The sequence below is a fragment of the Osmerus mordax genome, chromosome 3 (assembly GCF_038355195.1).
Source record: "Osmerus mordax isolate fOsmMor3 chromosome 3, fOsmMor3.pri, whole genome shotgun sequence".
NCBI classification, from domain to species: Eukaryota; Metazoa; Chordata; class Actinopteri; order Osmeriformes; family Osmeridae; genus Osmerus; species Osmerus mordax.
The window spans coordinates 739,811-763,549 of record NC_090052.1 but is presented as its reverse complement, the minus strand read 5'-3'; the positions used below and the strand labels follow the sequence as shown (position 1 = coordinate 763,549).

At 50.9% G+C, this 23,739-nt stretch overlaps 1 protein-coding gene across 1 annotated transcript; it reads right to left on the bottom strand.

Moving 5' to 3' along the window:
- Window positions 1-8,756: 8,756 nt before the first annotated feature.
- On the bottom strand, window positions 8,757-23,290 carry prr36b (proline rich 36b). The gene is made up of 6 exons (XM_067231221.1): window positions 23,038-23,290; window positions 22,824-22,907; window positions 13,126-13,663; window positions 12,977-13,037; window positions 11,056-11,336; window positions 8,757-10,876 (listed from the first exon to the last, which is right to left on the bottom strand). Exons 3-6 carry the CDS (start codon window positions 13,589-13,591, stop codon window positions 8,757-8,759), a joined length of 2,928 nt encoding a protein of 975 aa, XP_067087322.1. The 5' UTR covers window positions 13,592-13,663; window positions 22,824-22,907; window positions 23,038-23,290.
- Window positions 23,291-23,739: the final 449 nt, after the last annotated feature.

Genomic DNA, 23,739 nt, shown 5'->3' with positions numbered 1-23,739 from the left:
CAGATACACAAGCACAGATATGCACATTTTAGAGTTCAGAACGGTGACATGCAGCTCCATGGATCCACGAGACACGTAGTAGTGACATTTTAAAACTAGTAATGGAACGTCACACCTCTAGTAGGATCATTAGATATGGGGAACGATTACGCAATGTTGCTTCTTTTTTTTACCGGGTAGACGTCATACCTCCCTTCCCTGCAGTCAGCCTCCCTGGCCCAGTTTAACAGCCGAGCTGAAGAATAAGAACGAACGCCGCAAAAGACACACTAATAACTAGACTTTTAATTTTGTCCCCGTCTCGTCGCCAGCTGCCTTCTAAGCAGGCAGATGCAAGTGAACATCAAGGTGACCAGCGCGTGCCTGAGTCGTTAGCAGATAATTTTGACAGACAGTCTGAGCTCGTGTGTCAGTGTACATGTCTTACTTTTGGTTTTAATAGTTTATTTTTTATTTTTTTGTAAGCCAAACGGGTTTGATACTTACAGAAAACGGCCTCGGCTCTAGGACAGCCTTGATTATGCACCTTTCTTCATGCTTTAACCCGAACAAAGCTGCCGGTGTCCGCGGTCCATGCATGCACTAAGATGCACGAGCCGTGTGTTGCTGTATTAACTGGATCGCATCGGTACTCAGTTTTTTGCGCGAGCCTTCGGCAGCGACCACATACTCGACTCCATGTTAAATGCCTTGCAGCCACGCCACGGCAGCGTGCGTGACGTCGGTCTGGGGGGCTCGGGAGGGGGGGAAAGAGTTTGAGGCGCGCGGGCAAGTTCCAGTTGAGTTGGGTTGTCGTTTGGATTTCTGAAATCGGTAGCAACGTTTCTGTAACATTTGTTGAAATATTTTGTCATTTATTTAAGCATCCTTCATCCGAACTGAAAAAAAAAGATGTTCACCCTAAAAATCATAAATTGAGTTCAGTCATATTCAGCCTACCAGTATGTATGTATGTGTGTTTGTTAGTGTTATACGTATAGTAACATTCAGGGCACACATTATGTATGCAATGGAGGATGTATGTCTTTGTGTGGTATTATAACTCGATTAGAAAGGGTCAAAAACACAATTTATTGCAAATTCAGATCATTACAACTGGCCTCATACACATCTCAATGTATAACACATGCCCATAGTTTGAAACACAAAACATAACAGTTATAATAATGTGAAAACGTTGTGTTTCCATCTGTAAGAACTGCTTATAAATACTAGGTTTTAGATCGTGCACAGTGAAAGATAATTGCTCTAATAGACAGCGATCTATTTCTATGTTTTTAGTTTATGACAGTCTATCTGATAGGCCTACATCATGCGCAGTAGCTTGCATAAATTCATAAAATAATATATTCTAAGAATCATATTCTCCAGTAAATAGTCTAGCATTAGTGTTACATTCCAAATGTTCCATTTATTTCACACGCGCTGCACTCGATTTACATTTAGTCATTTAGCAGACGCTCTAATCCAGAGCGATTTACAGTAAGTACAGGGACATTCCCCCCGAAGCAAGTAGGGTGAAGTGCCTTGCCCAAGGACACAACGTCAGTTTGCACGGCTGGGAATCGAACTGGCAACCTTCAGATTACGAGCCCGACTCCCTCACCGCTCAGCCACCTGACGCCCTGGACTACCTGGAACAGTTCTCATTCGCTGCTTCGAGTGTTGCAACAAGAATCCATTCACTCTGGACACACAGTATCATTTCACATACTAGGCCAAGTTTCCAATGTACAATGAACAGTGAACAATGAACAGGAGCGGGTTTAGAGGAACAGGAAGCGAAGCCGGCAGGTGGCGGTGTTGATTTAGCTCTATGTTCACAACATACACAGCACACAAGAACACAACCGAGTTTTCTTTGTCGGTCGACACAGAAAAGCCTTACAGGTTAATATGAAGCCTAGACGCAAATACGGACGTCCAAGACGTATCAACCATGTATCCAAACATATTTTTACTTTTAAATAATAATAATAATAATATAAATAGTGTCAGACTCAGTATTCTGACTGTGAAGCGTTCTATATCAGAAGTGTTCTGTGTTCTACTTCAGAAGTGTTCTGTGTTCTACTTCAAAAGGGTTATGTGTTCTACTTCAAAAGTGTTCTGTGTTCTACTTCAAAAGTGTTCTGTGTCAGCCCCCCTCCTTCAGTCCACGGCACCTACCACCAGCCTCAGGGCTGGGTCTCCAGTCCCCCCTACCCCTCCACCCCCAGCCTCAGTACTTGGCCCCCAGGCCCCTCCACCCCCAGCCTCAGTACTTGGCCCCCAGGCCCCTCCACCCCCCAGCCTCAGTACTTGGCCCCCAGGCCCCTCCACCCCCCAGCCTCAGTACTTGGCCCCCAGGCCCCATCCACCCCCAGCCTCAGTACTTGGCCCCCAGGCTCCTCCACCCCCCAGCCTCAGTACTTGGCCCCCAGACGCCCCAGCCCCATCCACCCCCAGCCTCAGTACTTGGCCCCCAGCCCCATCCACCCCCAGCCTCAGTACTTGGCCCCCAGCCCCATCCACCCCCAGCCTCAGTACTTGGCCCCCAGCCCCATCCACCCCCAGCCTCAGTACTTGGCCCCCAGGCTCCTCCACCCCCAGCCTCAGTACTTGGCCCCCAGGCCCCTCCACCCCCAGCCTCAGTACTTGGCCCCCAGGCTCCTCCACCCCCAGCCTCAGTACTTGGCCCCCAGGCCCCTCCACCCCCAGCCTCAGTACTTGGCCCCCAGGCCCCCAGGCCCCTCCACCCCCAGCCTCAGTACTTGGCCCCCAGGCCCCTCCAACCCCCAGCCTCAGTACTTGGCCCCCAGGCTCCTCCACCCCCCAGCCTCAGTACTTGGCCCCCAGGCCCCTCCACCCCCCAGCCTCAGTACTTGGCCCCCAGGCCCCTCCACCCCCAGCCTCAGTACTTGGCCCCCAGGCCCCTCAATCCCCAGCCTCAGTACTTGGCCCCCAGGCTCCTCCACCCCCCAGCCTCAGTACTTGGCCCCCAGGCTCCTCCACCCCCCAGCCTCAGTACTTGGCCCCCAGGCCCCCCAGCCCCTCCACCCCCCAGCTTCAGTGCTTGGCCCCCAGGCCCCCCAGCCCCTCCACCCCCAGCCTCAGTACTTGGCCCCCAGGCCCCACAGCCCCATCCACCCCCAGCCTCAGTACTTGGCCCCCAGGCCCCCCAGCCCCTCCACCCCCCAGCTTCAGTGCTGGGTCTCCAGCTCTACCACAGTCCAGTCCCCAGGCGGGGAGCTGCCCTGGCTGTCTGGAGAGAAGCAGCTGATGGAGGTTACAGTGGCGGAGGGGGGGATGAGGGGGGGCAGGAGGCTGGGCCACAGGCTGCTCTCCAGGGGGCTCAGTGTGCCCCCTGTCCCCATGGGCAGCAGCAGAAGGGGGGGGCAGCCCCCGTCTCCAGACAGCAGCAGGGTCTGGTTGATGAGCTGCTGGACCATGTCCACCTTCCTGTCCCAGTCCAGATCCTGGGGGGGCAGCGGTCTCTTGGTCATCTCCAACCTTCGCGCCACATTTCTGTCCCTCTCCACCTCTTCCTCCTCTTCCTCCTCCTCCTCCTCGCTGGTCTCCATGGCCTCGTAGATGGTGCACAGCCCTGAGGATGGGGAAAGCATAGCGGGAGGGCTCCTCCTCTGTTGTTGTTGTTTGAGCTGCCACTGCAGGATCTGCCTGCGCTGCCAGTGCTCCTGCTGCTGCAGTTGCAGCTGGAGCAGATCCCTCCTCTGCCTCTCCAGCTGCCTCTGCCTCTCCTGCCTCTCCTCCTCTTCCCGCCTCAAATACTCCTCCTGTTCCTTCCTCACGCTCTCCTGCTGCCTCTGCCTCTCCTCCCACCTCAAATACTCCTCCTTCTTCACGCTCTCCTGCTGCCTCTCCTTCTGCTGCCTCTCCTTCTGCTGCCTCTCCTCCTGCCTCTGCCTCAGCTGAAGCTGGTGCTGCTCCATGCGCCCCAGCTGGCCGAGGCCTGGGCCTGGCGTCTGGGGGGTCATCCTGGGGCAGAAAGAGGACGACGAGTCGGCGGGCCTCCGGTTCCCTGCGACCTTCGCCAGGTAGTGGCCGTTAGCCAGAGGAGCTAGAGGGGCCTGGTTCCATTTCTGGTCCTGGGTGAGAATCTGGGTCATAGTCTGGAACTGACACTGGTACTGGGTCTGGATGTGGCCTGAGTGCTGCTCACCTGTCTGGGCTTGGGTCAGGTACTGGGGCTGGTTACCTACCAGCTCCAGAGGTCCTGGGGTCACATCTGGGTCAACTCTCTGCTCTGGGCTCGGATCCTGGTTCTGTAACTCTCTTGGTGGGTCCTGGTTCTGTAACTCTCTTGGTGCTGGTGGGTCCTGGTTCTGCTCATCTAGCAGCTCCAGTGTTTCAGAGTTCAGATGTTGATAATCTACCTGGTTCAGGGGTGCTGTGGTCAAGTCCTGGTTCTGCTCATTTACATGGTCCAGAGATTCTGGGTCCTGGTTCAGGTCCTGGTTCTGGTCATCTACCTGGTCCAGTGATGCTGGGTCCTGGTTCTGGTCCTGGTTCTGTTCATTTAGCAGCTCCAGTGTTTCAGAGTTCAGATTTTTATAATCTACCTGGTCCAGGGGTGCTGTGGTCAGGTCCTGGTTCTGCTCATCTACATGGTCCAGAGATGCTGGGTGCTGGTTCAGGTCCTGGTTCAGGTCAACTACCTGGTCCAGAGATGTTGGGTCCTGGTTCTGATCATATACCTGGTCCAGTGATGCTGGGTCCTGGTTCAGGTCCTGGTTCTGGTCATCTACCTGGTCCAGGGGTGCTGTGGTCAGGTCCTGGTTCTGGTAATCTACATGGTCCAGAGATGCTGGGTCCTGGTTCAGGTCATGGTTCTGGTCATCTACCTGGTCCAGAGATGTTGGGTCCTGGTTCTGATCATCTACCTGGTCCAGTGATGCTGAGTCCTGGTTCTGGTCCTGGTTCTGATCATCTACTTGATCCAGAGATGATGGGTCCTGATTCTGGTCATCTACCTGGTCTAGGGGTGCTGAGGTCAAGTCCTGGTTCTGGTCATATACCTGGTACAGAGATGTTGGGTTCTGGTTCTGGTCCTGGTTCTGGTCATCTACCAGGTCCAGGAGTGCTGAGGTCAGGTTCTGGTCTTCTACCAGGTCCAGAGATTTTGGGTCCTGGTTCAGGTCCTGGTTCAGGTCATCTACTTGGTCCAGGTGTGCTGTGGTCAGGTCCTGGTCATCTACCAGGTCCAGTGATGCTGGGTCCTGGTTCTGGTCCTGGTTCTGGTCATCTACCAGGTCCAGGGGTGCTGAGGTCAGGTTCTGGTCATTTACCTGGTCCAGAGATGCTGGGTCCTGGTTCTGGTCATCTACAAGGTCCAGGGGTGCTGAGGTCAGGTTCTGGTCATTTACCTGGTCCAGAGATGCCGGGTCCTGGTCCTGTCTGCCTTCTGCTTGGTGTCCTGCTCCCAGTCCTGCTGTGAGACAGCTGACATCATCTGGAGTCATTTAGAAACACATGCAGCTGGGGAAGGGGCTACAAGGGGGGGGGGGGGGGGGGGTGTGGCTTCAACCAGGAAGGACCAGAGGGGTGGGGCTAAAGGAGATGCAGGGTGTGGCTTTGTTCAGGCAGGAAGGAAGAAGGGTGAGGCTAAACAGAGGCAGGATGGATGGTCAGAAAACTAAAGTGAAATCAGTAAGATAAGAAAGCTGCTAATGAGATCAAATTAAACTACTCATCTCTCCCCCACCCCTTACCTTTTCTCTTCCTCTCCTCTTCTCCTCTACCTCCCCTCTCTTCTCCTCCCTCCATTCTCCTCCCTACCTCCCCTTACTTCTCCTCCTTACCTCCCCTCTATTCTCCTCCCCTCCCTTCTCCTCCCCCCTCCCCTCCCTACCTCCCCTCTCTTCTCCTCCACCCTCCCTACCTCCCCTGTCTTCTCCTCCACCCAGCCTGTGGACCCTCTCTTCTCCTCCACCCTCCCCTCTCTTCTCCTCCACCCAGCCTGTGGACCCTCTCTTCTCCTCCACCCATTCGATCACTGTATATTTATCATATTTAATTCCCCCTTGTAACTGTTTATACACCCATATCCTCTGCTAAGGTTTGCCATTTTATTAATACAATTTTTTAATGCTGTTATTGTACTTTCCATTTACCGTTGCGGTTTTTAATGCTGTTGATACTTTTATTGGTGTTGATGTTAGTGCTATTTTGGTCAGGATTGTTAGTAATTTTTGGCTTTTTTTAATGCCTACTAAATGGCTGTTGCCTTGCTTTGTCCAAATACGTTTTTTGTTCCAGAATGACCTGTTATATTGGGAATATGAACAATACATCTATTTGACTCCTCTCTCTCTCACCTCCTCTCTGCTCCACCCCCCTCTGCCTCAGTGTCGCTCGGTCTTAAGTCCTGACTTCCTGTTAGAACAGTGAGGCCCTCGTTAGTAACATAACATCAGTGTGAGAATACGCCTGCCACTCCACTACATCCCTGCTGTCAGGACTGGTCTCTCTATCTCTGGTCTCTCTCTCTCTGCCACTCCACGACATCCCTCCTGTCAGGACTGGTCTTTCTCTATCTCTGGTCTCTCTCTCTCTGCCTCTCCACTACATCCCTCCTGTCAGGACTGGTCTCTCTCTATCTCTGGTCTCTCTCTCTCTGCCACTCCACGACATCCCTCCTGTCAGGACTGGTCTCTCTCTATCTCTGGTCTCTCTCTCTCTGCCACTCCACGACATCCCTGCTGTCAGGACTGGTCTCTCTCTATCTCTGGTCTCTCTCTCTTTGCCTCTCCACTACATCCCTGCTGTCAGGACTGGTCTCTCTCTCTCTGCCTCTCCACTACATCCCTCCTGTCAGGACTGGTCTCTCTCTCTCTGCCTCTCCACTACATCCCTCCTGTCAGGACTGGTCTCTCTCTCTCTGCCTCTCCACTACATCCCTCCTGTCAGGACTGGTCTCTCTCTATCACTGGTGGGGGGAAGAGAGGAGGTAGTGGAGGAAGAGGAGGGGGAGGAGGAACAGGGGGAAGGAGGTGTAGAGGAAGAGGAGGGGGAGGAGGAACAGGGGGAAGGAGGAGGAGGGGTGGAGGCTGGGGAGCTCATCCTCTTCTTCTGATGAAGATTCCGGACGCATTCAGGAGGGTGGCATCATCTGTGTGTGTGTGTGTGTTTGTAGCATTCAGAAGCGTTCAGGCAGGTTTGAGGACCAGAGAGGTTAAACACAGGGACAGCAGTTATCTTCTCTTGACAACGTCCTACCAGGTGTGTGTGTGGAGGGTGGGGTTCAGGTGTGCAGGTCACGTACAAACAGGTGCATGCTGGGCAGGGATAGAGGTGGACCAGACTTTTCAAACTTCCCCAAATTCCATTTTGTTCCAACACCATTCCACAGAGGTGCATCACTTCCTGTGTGGCTGGCTGTTGCCGTGGAGAGGTTGTGAGGTCATAATTGCATTGCTATCACATCCACACAGGGCATCCAATCATGTTGGCCTGTTTGGGCCAGAGGCATGGTGATGCTCAGTAACCACCAGTGCTGCTGGTGCAGTTAGCATCTCCGTCTCCGTAGCCTTGTAAAGCTATTAGCATATTCCTTGTTTATATTAACTGACATTTCATTATAGTTTCCTCAACCAGGATAGAACTCACAGAAGACAAACACAGTTTACTGTCCCAGAGCTGTTACATCATAAACATGGGTTAGAACAGATATGTTTTTCCCAACTTTGTATGTTATGTTTTTGTGAGGAACCTGGGGTGGTGTTCATGGTTGTACGGCTGTACTACAGAACCCACCGGCAGCTCAGTGCCAGCGTGTTTGCTAGGAGAGGAAGTGATGTCGTGGGACCATGTGACACAGAGAACGTGCTGACCTCTGACCTCAGCAGGGTAAAGAAGAGAACCAGCCAGGGTGCAATGATGTTTAATGGAATTTTGAACCCCTAGTTAGTGTGGAGGTCTAGAGTATCTCTGAACATCCCTAAGCAGAGTCTTCAGATACACAAACCAGTCTGTTAGTTAACCAAACATGCAAGTTACTGTCCAAATAATCCAAACCCTTTCATAGAACTCCACAGTGGACCCCAACAGTGGATCCCTACAGTGGAACCCCACAGTGGAACCCCACAGTGGAACCCCACAGTGGAACCCCACAGTGGAACCCTACAGTGGAACCCCACAGTGGAACTCCACAGTGGAACCCCACAGTAAACCTTACACTCCCATACCCACCTCGACTCAAGACAATTGTCTGGCAGAAGCGTTGTAAATATCTAGACTTTATTCTAGCGCTAAAACAGTCTTAAAAACAAGAACACAAAACTTAAAAAAGGAAGAAGTATCGCTATGTTGACAGGAGCACAGGAAGTGTGTACATGGGGGCAGAGAAGACAAGGTTTCAACCAAAATAAAAATACACATACAAACAGCAAGTACAAAAAAGAAGTTTGTTGACATTTGTAGGGTAAAAACAGTAGGATAGTACAGGTGTAGTCCAGTCTGTCCTAAGAGCCCGGGCCCGGACGGGCAGACTCACTTCAGAACAACATCGGAATAGAAAATGGTTTAACTACGGCACACTGAGTAGGAGCCAATCACAAGACCAGGACCACAGCGGGGGGGGGGCATCACCAGACATCTACAGTCTTTCACTCAATCTGTCTCTCGTTTTCCTACGGTCTGTCGCCATCCCTTCTTCTACTTCTAACCCTGGAGGGCACACCCACAGGTAGATGGGGGAGGGGGTGGAGGGTGCGGGGGAGAAGGTGCATTCCAAGGGGGGGGGGGGGAGGGGGGGCTTATACGTTACCTGCCAGGAAGCTATCAGTCTTATCACCAATGGCAGAGTAGTATGGGTGGTGGGCGTCACCGGGGGCCGCGGCCTCTTGTAAGCCGGCCCCACCGAGGGTGAGCAGGGCCCCCGGGCCCCCTGGCTCCTGGACCAGGGAGGGCTCCTTGGCCTCCTCGCTCAGCATCTCCTCCAGGGAGAAGATCCCCGGGCTCCTCCTGCTGCTCTCTGCGGTGGAGGACGGGCAATCAAACCCGTACGACGCCACCGAGTTGGCCGACTGAGGCGTGGCCCCTCCCCCGTCCTCCCCCTCGGCACGTGGCTCCTCCCCCTCCTCCCCTTCCTCCCCCAGGGCGGCCAGGCTGCTCCCCTCCTCGTCCGGCTCATTGATCTGCATCTCCCCTTCCGTGTCGCTGGCCTCGTCCCCAGAGGTGGAGGGGGAAGAGGGGGCGGAGGCTGGGGCTGTGGGGGGGCCGGTGCCCAGAACCTCATCAGCGGGGAGCGTCTCTGGCTCCTCCTCTTCGCCGTCCCCGCCCCCCAGGTGTATGCCCAGGTCCTGCTCCTGCTCCGCCCCGCGGGGGGGCAGGGGCGTGGCCTGCTTGTCGGAGCGAGACTCCACTCCCGAGCTGCTGTCGTCCTCCTCAGGGGTGCTGGGCGCGCTGGGGGGGCCGGGTGGCAGGGGGGCGCCGCTGGGCTGCAGCCAGGCCTGGGAGGGGGGCTGGGCGGGGGGCTCAGGGCTGGGGGATGCGTGGGGGGGCGGGGCCCAGGTGTCAGAGAAGGAGGAGGGGCCCCAGGCAGAGGGGGGCGGGGCTGGGGTCGGGGCAGAGTGGTTGAGGTTGTCATGACGCTCTTCTTGGTTGAAGAAGCTCTCTGTCTCCCTGCCGCCCTCGCTGGGCATCTCCACATCTTCATCCTCTTCCTCCTCCACATCTTCATCCTCCTCCACATCTTCATCCTCCTCCTCCTCCTCCTGACAGACCCTGCCCTGGTCGGCCTTCTCAGAGCTCACGTCCATGTCGTCCACATGCTCCGCCTCATGCTTGCTCGGGGCCTCCTGGTTTGCCAAGCCCATGAGGGGGGAGGAGTCTAAACTCTCTGGCTCCTCCTGCTGGCTGGCGCTGGTATCGGACAGCAGGTTGTCGCCGTGCCAACCAGCGGAGTTATCCTGGAAGTGGTGGGCAGGCTCAGAGAGGCCCACCTTCCTCTCCTCTTCTTCCTCTTCCTCCTCCTCTTCCTCCTCATCATCGTCTTGGTTGATCTCATCGTCAGCCTTCTCTACTGCCTCCTCCTTCTCCTGGGAGGGTGAGGCCAGGGGGGAGGCCCCGGTGGAGGCCAGGGAGGAGGCCCCGGGGGAGGCTGCCTGCTGGAGGCTGTGTGAGACCAGGGCCGGGGGCTCAGGGGCCTGGATGGGGCCCCAGGGGTCAGGCTGGGCATGCAGGCCCAGCAGGGGAGAGGCAGCCTGGGGCTCCTGGGCCGGAGAGAGGGGCCCTGGAGGGGAGCAGGGAGGGGACAGGACCGTGGTGCCCAGGGAGGAGGAGGAGTCCTGGGCAGCTGTCCCCAGGTGGAGGAGGTCCAGCTGGGCAGACAGCTGGGGGAGTGGGGCCGGGGGAATGGGGGCTGGGGGCAGGGGTGCCTGGGGGGCCACCGGAATCTCCTCCTCCAGCTCTAGGAGAGGCTTGGTATCTTCCGAGGATGCCGTGGTGGTGGCGACGGCTGCCACGGCAACGGCGGCTGCCGCGGCAACGGTGGTTGCTGCGGCAACTGCGGTAGTGGCTGGAGCCTCACCTTCCTGACCCGCCTCCTCTGGGCGAGGCTCGGAGGCCAGTGTGGGTTTGGGCCCCCGCTTCACCGGCATGGGAGTGCTGCTACCAACAGCCTTCTTGGGGCTGGAGGCCTTGGGGGCCGGGGGCTTGGAGGCCAGGGGCCTCGGGCCTCCCTCTTTGGGGGCCAGGGGCTTGGCCTTCGGGGCGGCAGCCTTGCTGACCCCCGCAGGCTTCTTGGGAGCGGCGTCTGGCTTGGCGGCAGCGACTACCTTGGGTGTGTCGGGTTTGGCGGTCTTGGCTGTGGAGGGGCGGCTGAGAGGGACGGGTGTGGACTTCTTGGCGGCCGGGGTGGAAGGTTTGGGGGCGTCTGGAGCACACAAGGTTATGGAGAAGATGGGTTAGGGTTAGGATGGCAGATTACATTCATTACACTTTCATGATGATACAAATGTTAAACACTGACGCACAGGAGAACAGACCGGTCTACAGACTATAATACTACATCATACTTTTCCATCACCATTCCAACCAAGACGGCTCTCTTACCCTTCTTCACAGGTGTTTTAGTCTGCGATGTGGGGGTGCGACCAGCAGAGGGCGTGGTGGTGGCGGCTGGTCTGGGGGTGGTGGCTGGTCTGGGGGTGGTGGAGGCCGGTCTGGGGGTGGTGGAGGCCGGTCTGGGGGTGGAGGAGGCTGGTCTGGGTGTGGTTGTCTTGGGCGTGGTTGTCTTGGGCGTGGCCGTCTTGGTGGTGGGGGTGGAGGTCTTGGCCGTGGGTGTGGTGGTCTTGGCGGAGGCTGGGCGGGTGGGTGTAGTGGCTGTGGAAGGCCTGCGGAGGGCAGCAGGGAGGGGTGGGGTTAGAGACAGTGAGAAATGAAGGGAATCACCTCTCTCCTCTCTCCAGACCTGGGGCAGAGGCTGGATGTGAGGCTGGGGCAGAGACTGGATGTGAGGCTGGGGCAGAGGCTGGATGTGAGGCTGGGACAGAGGTTGGATGTGAGGCTAGATGTGAGGCTGGGACAGCAGCTGGATGTGAGGCTGGGGCAGAGGCTGGATGTGAGGCTGGGACAGAGGCTGGATGTGAGGCTGGGGCAGAGGCTGGGACAGCGGCTGGATGTGAGGCTGGGGCTGGATAACCTACATCCACTGACCCGGACACTCTGGCTCCTGTTCTCACATCACGCTACATTGGCTGCTACACGCCAGTGACATGCTAGCAACGCACTAGCACAGCTCTAAATAAAGATACAAGTTCTAGGGAGAGAGAGAGAGGGAAGGAGAGACCCAAGTAGGGCTGGACGATATATAAAAAAAATGATATCTCGATATTGTAAAAAAAAATACGATATTCGATATATATCTCGATATGTTTGCATTTAAATACATAATTTAAAAAAACATTATTTTCTTTTTTCTCCTTTAGAAAACAACAAAAACAATTTAGATAGAACAGCTATTGTTACAAAGTACAAAATGTGTAGTGCAAATTTAACCAGTTGCCATAGCATGGTACTTGCAACTTGACAAAATGGACCTCACTTGGAACAATTCATGCAGAGGTCCTTATGTGTCAGGACAAAAAGAGAGCAAAAGAGAGTGCCTGTGCGCGTGCAATTTTCAGTTTGTGTGTGTGTGTCTGTGTGTGTTTGTAAACACAGAGGAGCCAGACGGTGATCTTAAAATACAAGCAACACAAAGACCAGCAAAAAAAAATATTATCGACCGATATTCGATATATCGCCCAGCCCTAGAACCAAGTGACACTCTTCCTAGGGGCGGGGCTTATAAAGAACCATGTGACCCACTGCCCGGGGACACCAGGTCATCGTCGGCATGGTAACGTCCAGGCGTTGTTGTCTCCCCCTGACAGATCTAAACCATGTAGGATGGGTGAGATGCCCAGGACAACAAAACAAGCTCACCCGCACGCCAGCATGTTTCACAGATGTAATATTACACTAGAACAAAACTTAAGTGCAACATCAATAAATAGAGCTGTGGACCTCCACTAACTCTCTCTCACACACACACACTCGGTGTCCTACCATTATTAGATGAATCAACAGAAGTGTGTGAGTGTGTGTGTGTGTGAGTGTGTGTGTGATGCGGAAAGGGATAAGAGTTAAATCTAATTAGGCAGAGATTTATGGCCCTGTCACAACCCATCACACACTGACACAGTCACGATGACTCACACACACACTCACACAAGGAGACACACACACACACACAAGGAGACACACTTACTGACACACTTACTGGCACACTTACAGGCTGAAGCAGCCTGGCAGTGTGTGTGTGTGTGTGTGTGTGTGTGTGTGTGTGTGACTCAGGTACAGAGCACATTGTGACCTGATTCTCTGCAGACAACAACACCTCCATTCCTCTGGCTCGAAGCTGTCTCCCTGTCTGACAGACAGGCAGACAGGCCAGAGGATGCTGTAAGCTGTGCACTAATGGCTGACCTACCTGGTTGTCTTGGTAACCGGGGGCTTGTCAGTCTTGGGTGAGGAGGAGGGCTTTGTGGCAGCTGGAGAGAAAAACAACAACCAATCAGTGCTTCCGATACTCACACTTCTCTTGGTCTAAACCAATCACAGCTTCACACACAAGCCCACCTGCTGGCTTCTTTGGAGCAGCGGCGGTTTTGACGCCGTTAGTAGGCGGAGCCGGAGTCTTCCTATTGGCTGTTGGCCCTGTTGCCTTGACGGCACTGTTGGTGGCGGGGCGTCTGGCTGTGGTGGAGGCAGGGCTCTTCTTCTCTGGTGCTGTGGAGGCCATGCTCTTCCTGGCCACGCCATTAGTCGGGGGCTTGGAGACGCCATTGGTGGGTCGGCTCTGGGCCGGAGAGGGGCGGGGTTTGGAGGTGGGTGGGGCACCAGGCTTGGTCTTGTTAGTTCCTGTTTTGGAGGGAGAACTCTCCTTGGTTGGCTCAGGCTGAGGCTCCCCCTGCCCCGCCTCCCCGTGCTGTCCAATCAGCTCCTCCGGCTGGGTGTCAGGCCCCGCCCCCTGGTTAGGCTCCGCCTCCGGGGGCTGCACTTCCATTGGCTCCATGGCAGCCGTGGCAACCCCATCAGGTTTCATCTCCGTCGGTCCTGATAGGCCGTCTAAAGACGGCGCGGAGTCTCAGGTGGAAGTGGGCGGAGTCAGGCAGGTCTGGAGGAGGAGGAAGAGAGAAGAAGAAACAAATGGTTATGTCTCACAGAGGGAGATAGGTACAGTATGAGTTATACCCAGACCCAAACGTAATACGCAGATTTTTTCACATTTTCTGCGGTTATTCAGACTGAAAATCTGCGGAAATCTGCGGAATTCCGCTAACCTTCCTGTTCTTATGTCAGAGCGACCAAAGATGTTCCACAACAGTTTGACGGCAAATATGGTCGATTGAATATACAGACTTCGCAAAAAAGTATTGATCGGCTGAAAACTCCCTGGCCCTGGTTATACCCAAGCAAGGGTTAAACTAAAGCAGGCTGGTCAAATCACAGACCACCCCAGGACAGGCTGGTCCCTCCCCATCTCCAGCTCCCCCCCTCCCTCCCCATCTCCTCTCTCCCTCCCTCTTGACACAGATGGCATCAGCAGCTGAGCATGGCCAGGGGGGAGGGAGGGGGGGAGGGAGGGTAAAGAAAAGAGAAACTGAGATGAGGGGAAAGTCCCTCAGAAAATCCATACATCCCCAAACAGCTACACACACACACACACATACACACCTCAAACAGCTACACACACACACACACACACCTCAAAACCATCGTAGACACACACCAAGTAATCAGCTCCGTAACACTGTCCACCACTTCTCCGCTAAGCAGAGGTGGTGTGTGTGTTGGTAGAAAACAAGTTTCTCTACTGTACAGCTTCAGATTTACAGAAACACTATGTTCTAGAACACCCTGTCCTTCCCCCTTACCTCCCTCTCTTCACACACACACACACACACACAACACTCTCTCCCTCCCTCTCTCCACACACACACACACACACAACACTCTCTCCCTCCCTCTCTCCACACACACACAACACTCTCTCGCTCCCTCTTCCACACACACACACAACATCTGCACTTAAAGAAACATCCCAGCCAGATCTCCTCGGAACCCCTGAAGACTGGAGGACCCTCACAGCTAGGAGGCTCTCCTCTGTGTGTGTGTGTGTGTGTGTGTGTGTGTGTGTTGTGGAGGGAGTGTGTGTGTGTTAGAGACTGAGCCAGTCAGCTTCACTACATTCTCCACACGCCTTCCCAGTGAGCCCATCACTGCAGCTGGGAATGACCCCCCCCCTCTAACACACACATATACAGAATATACAGTCTAACATACACGCACACACACAGTTTAACACATTCATTATTTAAGGTCATGTCAAGGAGAATGCAAAGACACACACACACACACTTATAATCATCCTCAATCAGAGAAAGCAGCTTAATGAGGTCAGACAGCTGGACAGGTGTGATCATCCTTCTGATCACACACACAGTCTCTATTACACACACACACACACAGTCTAATACACTCATACACACACACAGACTAAATGCCACAGTAAGGACCCCTGACCCCTGGCCGACCCTAAAACATGCAGCCTCACAGAATGGACTTCTGACATCACAAGCCCCTCCCCTCTCATCCTCCTTGCTAAGCCCCTCCCACTTCCCTGCTGCAGGTCTCAGTCAGTCATCATAATAGCATTACATAACACACACACACACACTGTCCTAAAGAAAACTGCACACACACACACTCTTCTAGATCACACTCCAAGCACACACACTTTCCTAGAGTACACTGCACAGTAGCACACATACACACCCCATTAGAGAGGAGAGAGAGAGACAGACCAGGTGTAGAAATAGAGCAGAGTAGATTAGAGTGCAGTAGAGTAGAGTAGAGTGCAATAGAGTAGAGTGCAGTACAGTGCAGTAGAGTGCAGTGCAGTAGAGTGCAGTAGAGTAGAGTGCAGTAGAGTGCAGTAGAGTAGAGTGGAGTGCAGTAGAGTAGAATAGAGTAGAGTGCAGTAGAGTAGATGCAGTAGAGTGCAGTAGAGTAGAATAGAGTAGAGTGCAGTAGAGTAGAATAGAGTAGAGTGCAGTAGAGTGGAGTGCAGTACAGTAGAATAGAGTAGAGTGCAGTAGAATAGAGTAGAGTGCAGTAGAGTAGAGTGCAGTAGAGTAGAGTGGAGTGCAGTAGAGTAGAGTGCAGTACAGTAGAGTGGAGTGCAGTACAGTACAGTAGAGTAGAGTGCAGTAGAGTAGAGTGCAGTAGAGTAGTGTAGAGTGCAGTAGAGTAGAGTGCAGTGCAGTACAGCAGAGTGCAGTACAGTAGAGTGCAGTACAGTAGAGTGCAGTAGAGTAGAGTAGAGTGCAGTAGAGTAGTGTAGAGTGGAGTAGAGTAGAGTGCAGTACAGTAGAGTAGAGTGCAGTGCAGTACAGTACAGTGGAGTGCAGTACAGTAGAGTAGAGTGCAGTAGAGTGGAGTGCAGTAGAGTAGTGTAGAGTGCAGTAGAGTAGAGTGCAGTAGATTGCAGTAGAGTAGAGTGCAGTAGAGTAGAGTGCAGTAGAGTGCAGTAGAGTAGAGTGCAGTAGAGTACAGCAGCTGGTGAGGAGGATCAGTGACACCAGAGGAAGCAGACATCTGGACTGGTCCACTGTCCTCTCCCCTGAGGTAGGTAGGACAGGGGGGGAGGGTAGGGGCATGGGGGGGAGGATAAGAGGATTAGCTCCTTCTGTTAAACAGCTGGTACAAATGGACCTTGGCCAGGTGACCACAACAGCCAATCACAACTTACCTGAATAACTCTGACCTCAACAGCCAATCACAACATGCCTGACCAACTCTGACCTCAACTGCCAATCACAACACGCCTGACCAACTCTGACAACTCCAACACAAAACAACTGACAGGTGGCCAATCCCTCATCATCACTTTCCCATCATCCTCATCATCTAATTAACCAACCTCCCTCCCTCACTTTAATCTCCCATCATCACCATCCTCCTCCTCTCCCTCCTCCACCACCACCATCCTCCTCCACCACCACCATCCTCCTCCCTCCACCACCATCCTCCTCCTCCTCCCTCCTCCTCCACCACCATCCTCCTCCACCACCACCACCACCCTCCTCCTCCTCCACCACCACCACCCTCCTCCTCCTCCACCACCACCACCACCACCATCCTCCTCCTCCACCACCACCATCCTCCTCCTCCACCACCACCATCCTCCTCCTCCACCACCACCATCCTCCTCCTCCACCACCACCATCCTCCTCCACCACCACCACCATCCTCCTCCTCCACCACCATCCTCCTCCTCCACCACCACCACCACCATCCTCCTCCTCCTCCACCACCACCATCCTGACTCAATGTAGCTGCTGGACATTCAAGATTCGGCCGCTATGAAATTATCTATTACTAATAATAAGCCTCGTGTCACCAGTCCTGTTGTTAACGAATGCAGATATAATTAAAAATGCCTGGTTATTATTTATTATCTCTTACAATGTACTACGAATTATTGTTTGTTTAACATGCAAATCATCAGAGCACGCCAATTAAAGGGTGCATACTGGAGACTTTTTCAGAACCACAAACAGCGACATTCACTGCCTGAAAAAGTGCAGCATGCGAACTTACCATACGTAGAAGACAGGTACTCTTATGAAATGCTTCCATACCACAGATTTCTTTGCCACTTTGCTTGAAGGATTAATAACGTCACCAACTGTCGACAAAGTAGCCCTATGGTAGAGTTTGTAGTTCGGTTAACAGCTACAATTGTGCTCATGTGCAAAAAAAACAAAACGCAGATTAACAAAAGGGAAAACAGTAACACCTTTTTTTTTTTTTTTACATTTAGATGCGTGAGTTCTAAATATTTCCGCCGATCCCCACAGCGTGAGTTATTTTTCCGAAATGGAAACTAGCTAGCTTTAGTTGGCTTCCATTACCTAGCAACCTAGCATAATACTCGTAGAAATGGTACTACCTGCTAGTCTTACTTGTTAGCCTCTTCATTAGTACATTTTGAAGCCATACTATAGCGTTTGTCATATAGTTTTTGTCTATCGGAAAATATTCAGTTGAAATGTTCGAAATCGCATATGTACGACATTACGCTATGAGACCCGCATTTGAACGATCACATATGTGCGACGCTACTCTTTAATGGGTTAATGGGTTAAGTATATATTTTTAGAGTTGCTTTATTTGTCTTCAGTAATATAATTTACAATTTCTGTAGAACATTTAATTAATTCAGCAATGGTGACACAAGCGGGAATCAGATCTCACACTGCCACACAAATCTTAGCCGGCCAAGAGCATATCGACCAAACAATCGACTAGTCGACTGAGTGGGGACAGCCCTGGTTATAACCATGTTCTCTATATAACCATGTTCAATATAGTTATAACTGGGGCTGGGCGGTATGACGGTATATACCGTGCGACGGTAGAAATGTGTCTACCGGGAGAGATTTGGCTATACCGTTTCAACCACGGTATACTTTTATACTATATTTTTGTATTACACGTGTCAATTAAATGTCTGGTTGTTGTATTGTATATAAGCCATCATATAAATCGCATTCTTGCGATATTTAGAATTGTAGTTGAACTTTTATTTGATTTGCTATTTTCGTTTGACCTTGAAGCACATTTGCGTTGGTCTGACGCCACAGAGTGTATTTTGTCTAAGCGGACCACATTCAGGCCGATGCTAATTAATTATATATTTGATGACCCATTCTGCAGATAACCAATTCGATTTGTTGTTCAAGTTTTATGTCTCCTGCTGTAAAATTATTGTTGTAAAATTACACTGGTGGCGTTGCTAGCATTCTTTATCAAGGATGACTAGTGAAGGCTAACTACTTACTAACTGAGAGTGAGGTCATGCCGGGAAATATCAAACTGAGGCTTTAACATGAGGGAGTCAGTTGGCTGAGCGGTGAGGGAGTCGGGCTAGTAATCCGAAGGTTGCCAGTTCGATTCCCGGTCATGCCAACTGACGTTGTGTCCTTGGGCAAGGCACTTCACCCTACTTGCCTCGGGGGAATGTCCCTGTACTCACTGTAAGTCGCTCTGGATAAGAGCGTCTGCTAAATGACTAAATGTAAATGTAACATATCGACCGAGCTTTACCGAGGTTGATATGCCGAAAACCGAAGTTAGATATGGAAAGTAAAACTCAGACTGATCGCTTTCGCTCATTTTGAAATTTTCAACGGAGGGCATTACGGATCCGTATTGAGCTGTGAGTAGGTCACCACGCGGATGGCATGACTGCGCATCAGCCAATCGAAACGCTCATACTCGTAACTTTTTTGAGTCTTTTGTTTTTAACTCAAGTGTTGTCTCATGTGAGGCAGTTGTTTTTGTTTGTAATAAATAATCGAGTGTGATGATTAAGTATGGTATGGTTATTTTGTACCATTTCTTAATTGAATTTACAGAACAATTACTATACCGTGATATATACCGTAGCCGCGATATAAAATGACTCATACCGTGATAGAAGATTTTGGCCCTATCGCCCACCCCTAGTTATAACCATGTTCTATGTATAGTTATAACCATGTTCTATGCATAGTTATAACCATGTTCTATGTATAGTTATAACCATGTTCTATATAGTTATAACCATGTTCTATGTCTAGTTATCACCATGTTCTATGTCTAGTTATCACCATGTTCTATATAGTTATAACCATGTTCTATGTAGTTATAACCATGTTCTATGTATTGTTATAACCATGTTCTATGTATTGTTATAACCATGTTCTATGTCTAGTTATAACCATGTTCTATGTATAGTTATACCCATGTTCTATATAGTTATAACCGTGTTCTATATAGTTATCACCATGTTCTATATAGTTATAACCATGTTCTATGTCTAGTTATACTCATGTTCTATGTATAGTTATACTCATGTTCTATATAGTTATAACCATGTTCTATATAGTTATCACCATGTTCTATATAGTTATCACCATGTTCTATATAGTTATCACCATGTTCTATATAGTTATAACCATGTTCTATGTATAGTTATACCCATGTTCTATATAGTTATAACCGTGTTCTATGTATAGTTATAACCATGTTCTTTACAGTTATACCCACATGTAGTGAAGGCCTGGCCAGCCCGCGGCTCCCGAGCCACATGCAGCTCTTTGCCTGGTTTCATGCGGCTCTTACACTCATATCGAATTTTGTGTTGTTTTTTTATGTATGTGTGTTCAAATTTATGTTGAGTTCAATATTTTCATCCCATGCAAATGCATGTTAGAAGTGAATTTTTGGGTGATCGCGTCTGTATAAATTCACTTTGTATCTAAAATAGACACGCGAAACGCGTTTGGTGTGGACCAACATAAAACTCCACGCTCAGCTTGGAGGGAGGGGAAACCTTATTGTTGAGTAAACAATTAGTGTCAAGTTCACTCTGAAAATGGCAGGGAAAAAATGCTCAGCAAAATGAAAATATGAAGATGAACACAGGACGTTTTTAACAGGGAGAGTTTATATTTTTTTGTTGAACGTAATGGCAAGCCATTCTGCCTTATGCAATGCGTCATTAGCGTATTTCAAGGCTTCAAATCTTCAGTGCCACTTCAGCTCACTCCCTGCTAACATCGACCAGGGATTTCCAAAAGGGACTGAATTTCGCAAGCACAAGGTAATCACTTTGAAAAGTCAGGCACAAAAGCAGATATAGTTGTTCCAAAAATGTACAAAGCACTCAGAGACCATAACGTTTGTATCTAGTGGCTTGGAACATGACTGGCCTGGCATGTGGCATTAGTACGGTAGGAGTCAATTTCTGTCATTATCATGTTGGTGTGTGACGTACAGTAAATCTGTCTGAGCAGAGGTCTGTCTCTCTCTCTCTGTGTGTCTGTCTGTGTGCGTGTCTGTCTCTCTCTCTTTGTGTGTGTGTGTGTCTGTGTGCGTGTCTGTCTCTCTCTCTCTGTTTGTGTGTCTGTCTGTGTGTGTGCGTGTGTGTGTGTGAGAGAGAGAGAGTGAGGAAGGGATGGGGCAATGTTCATGTGTGCCTGTGTGTATAATGTGGCTATTTGCAGTAACACTATAAAAAAAAAAAATATTTTAGTCTCTGACTGGTTGGCTGTAGTGTGTACAGGAACCTAAAAAACATATTGGTATAGTTATAACTACGTTATAGGTTATGTAGTTACAATCATAATAATTTACTGTATACAGTTGTTATAGGCTACACATAGTTATGATGTGAATATGGGATGTGAATAACCGTGTTGTCTCTGTGGTGGTTTGTATCTGTTCAGGAGAGAAACGTATTGGACTCTGTCCTGGACCTGGAGCCTGACCTGGCATATCAACACAACAACCTCTCTCCCTCTCTCTGTGTGTCTGTGTCTGCCTGTCTGTGTGTGTCTGTCTGTGTGTGTCTGCCTGTGTGTGTCTGCCTGTCGGTCTGTGTCTGCCTGTGTGTGTCTGTCTGTGTCTGTCTGTGTGTGTCTGCCTGTCTGTCTGTGTCTGTCTGTGTCTGTGTGTGTCTGTCTGTGTCTGCCTGTCTGTGTCTGCCTGTGTCTGTCTGTGTCTGCCTGTCTGTGTCTGCCTGTGTGCCTGTCTGTGTCTGCCTGCCTGCCTGTCTGTGTCTGCCTGCCTGTCTGTGTCTGCCTGTCTGTGTCTGCCTGTCTGTCTGTGTCTGCCTGTCTGTGTCTGCCTGTCGGTCTGTGTCTGCCTGTGTGTCTGCCTGTGTCTGCCTGTGTGTGTCTGTGTGTTTCTGTCTGTCTCTTTTAGCCAGAATGTATCCGCCCTTTCTGCCTACATCTCGCCCCCCCCCTCTCTCTGATAGTCTCTCTCTCTCATCCACCTGTATCTCTCTTTCTGACAGTTTGTGTTCACCTCCATTTATTTGGGTCTCCCCCTCCCCCCCCCCCCCCTCCCCGTCATTCTGGACCGTCTCCAAGCCAGACGAACCTCGCCAGGAAAATGCCCACATGAATCCCCCCAGGCCACAGTCTATCCAGAGTAGTATCGATATTCACCAGGCAGATCATGTCAACTAAATCGACAAGTAGCTATCACACCCTGATCGGTGCTGGTGCCTGTCCTGGGGCATTAGCTACATAGATTAACTGTATTAAATCGTACAGTACTGTAGACAGGTTACTGATACCAAATTCAAACTGAACCAGTCTTCTTTCTCTCCGTCTCTTTTGTTCTGGAGCTAGCAAGGGCTCGGAGGGGAGCGACTCATCTTAAATCACATTACCGGCAGCTAGTCTGGGGCGCACTGGTCACGACAGCAACACTTGGACTTCGCCATCGCAGGCATAGCTTGTTAAGAAGATCAACTGTAGCCTGAATACGAATTACAAAAGTCTGCCAACGAACCGTGATCCAAACTAAGTGAGCCTGGGTGAAATTATTAGCGCTAAATTAGCCGACATTTGGCCCGCGGCGCAGTGAATGAATCACTTCTCAGAACAATGGCCATCCGCGATGGAGGATGACGAAGGGGGCAGAAAAAAGTTTAGACATGTAGCGAAGGACTTCAAAATGATTATAGGGATTATATGAAGCCTGGGTAAAACATTGGGAAATATTTTAACAAAGACTTCGCTATGGATTCATCCCAGTTCACCCGCAAGTTGGATACATGACGATCAATTTCATCCAACAAGCAGACATGCACACAAGCTACCGTGCCACCGCCCCTCCACCGACCCCGGGCGCTATAATCGAATTTAGACTCTCTCTCCCCCCCGTCTCTGAAGACTGGAGTGGGTAACTAGCTGACAATGCTACTTAGTACAAAGTGTGTCTGACTAGCTAGCTCATTTAAGATGGAGGGAAAGCCCTAAACTAGGAAACAAAAATAATGAAAACACGCCTTTCAGCAGCTTCAACGAACGATGTTAGGACAGCCGTGAAACAATGTGTAGTGATGCTTGAACTATTTAGCATTACAATGATTTTTTTTCTTTTTTTTTTGCGCCGTTTACAACAACGGACATAATGGCAAACTAGCTAGCCCGTGTTCATGTAGCTAGGCTAGCCCACAAATTATGAACGCATTCATTAGATTTAGAATAGCTAACCGGCCCTGGTAGCGATGCATAGTAGTCTAAATGTGAACGCAGTGAACAAAAACATTAACAGGATATACAAGTTGCAAGATGCTGCTATTCAGCGTTGCTGCTCATACATGGTAGGAATGACTTTCAAATAGAAAATAGTAGCTAAATAATAAAAACGACCGCTGTTAAACAGATTGTACAAGCTACTAAACATACTTGAGCGGAGTGTGGCCTTACCGATGTAACGCTCGCTCTGGCTACAAATCCTCTTCAGATACGCCCAGTGTTCAACCGATTTCCCTCTGACGCCTTTTCACGGTGCTCAGGCACAAAGTGGAACAAATCTTAAAATGAAACCGAACGAGACACGAGAGAGAGAGGAGAAAGTAGCGGTGCCAGGTCGTAAAGGAACTTCTTTGTCGGTCTCCGTTTTCTGAAATGATGCACGTACCTCGCCAAAAGAAAGGAGCAGCGCTTAGCAGTCCACGCACACACACACTCCCGGAGGCCGGTGGACGGACGGACAGGCGGAGGAGAGGGCTTTACCACGGTGGAGCGCGCGGGGGTGAAATTGAAAGGAATGAATAGCCAAAGAACTCCCGTTCATCCCGCTCGTGACCAATCGCTGCCCAGACTGGGATGTATTCAAATGAGGGATGATGTCATTCCCTAAGTCACCCTCTGTGTCTCCCCCTTCCTTCTCGAGTTCCTCCGGTTGTCGCCCCCTTCCCGTACCCCTCCACCCTTTTTTCTTCCCTTCCCGAGTGCACGCGCATGTAGCATACACCTCCCGCGGTTTCATTCAGCGGTGCATGCGCCTCATACAATGGCGGCATGCACGGGCCCTCCATGATGCTGGGACGGTTAAACTAGCAATGTATAATGTCCGCGTGGCGGTACTTTATTGTCACGTTGTTACAGTTAATGTATGCATTATTTTATGTAAAAATTGCCATACAACAGCGAGATGAAATTATTCAGTTTGTGTTGATGGCAGTTATGTGACCAGATAAATTGAAGTTATGGAGAGTCAAGTGTTTTCCGTTCGTTATAGTTAAAAATAACAACAAACTGTCGTTATCGTTAAAAATAACAACAAACTGTCATGCTACACTTCTGTATTGTTATATTCCTGTCAGTTTTCTCTCTGTCT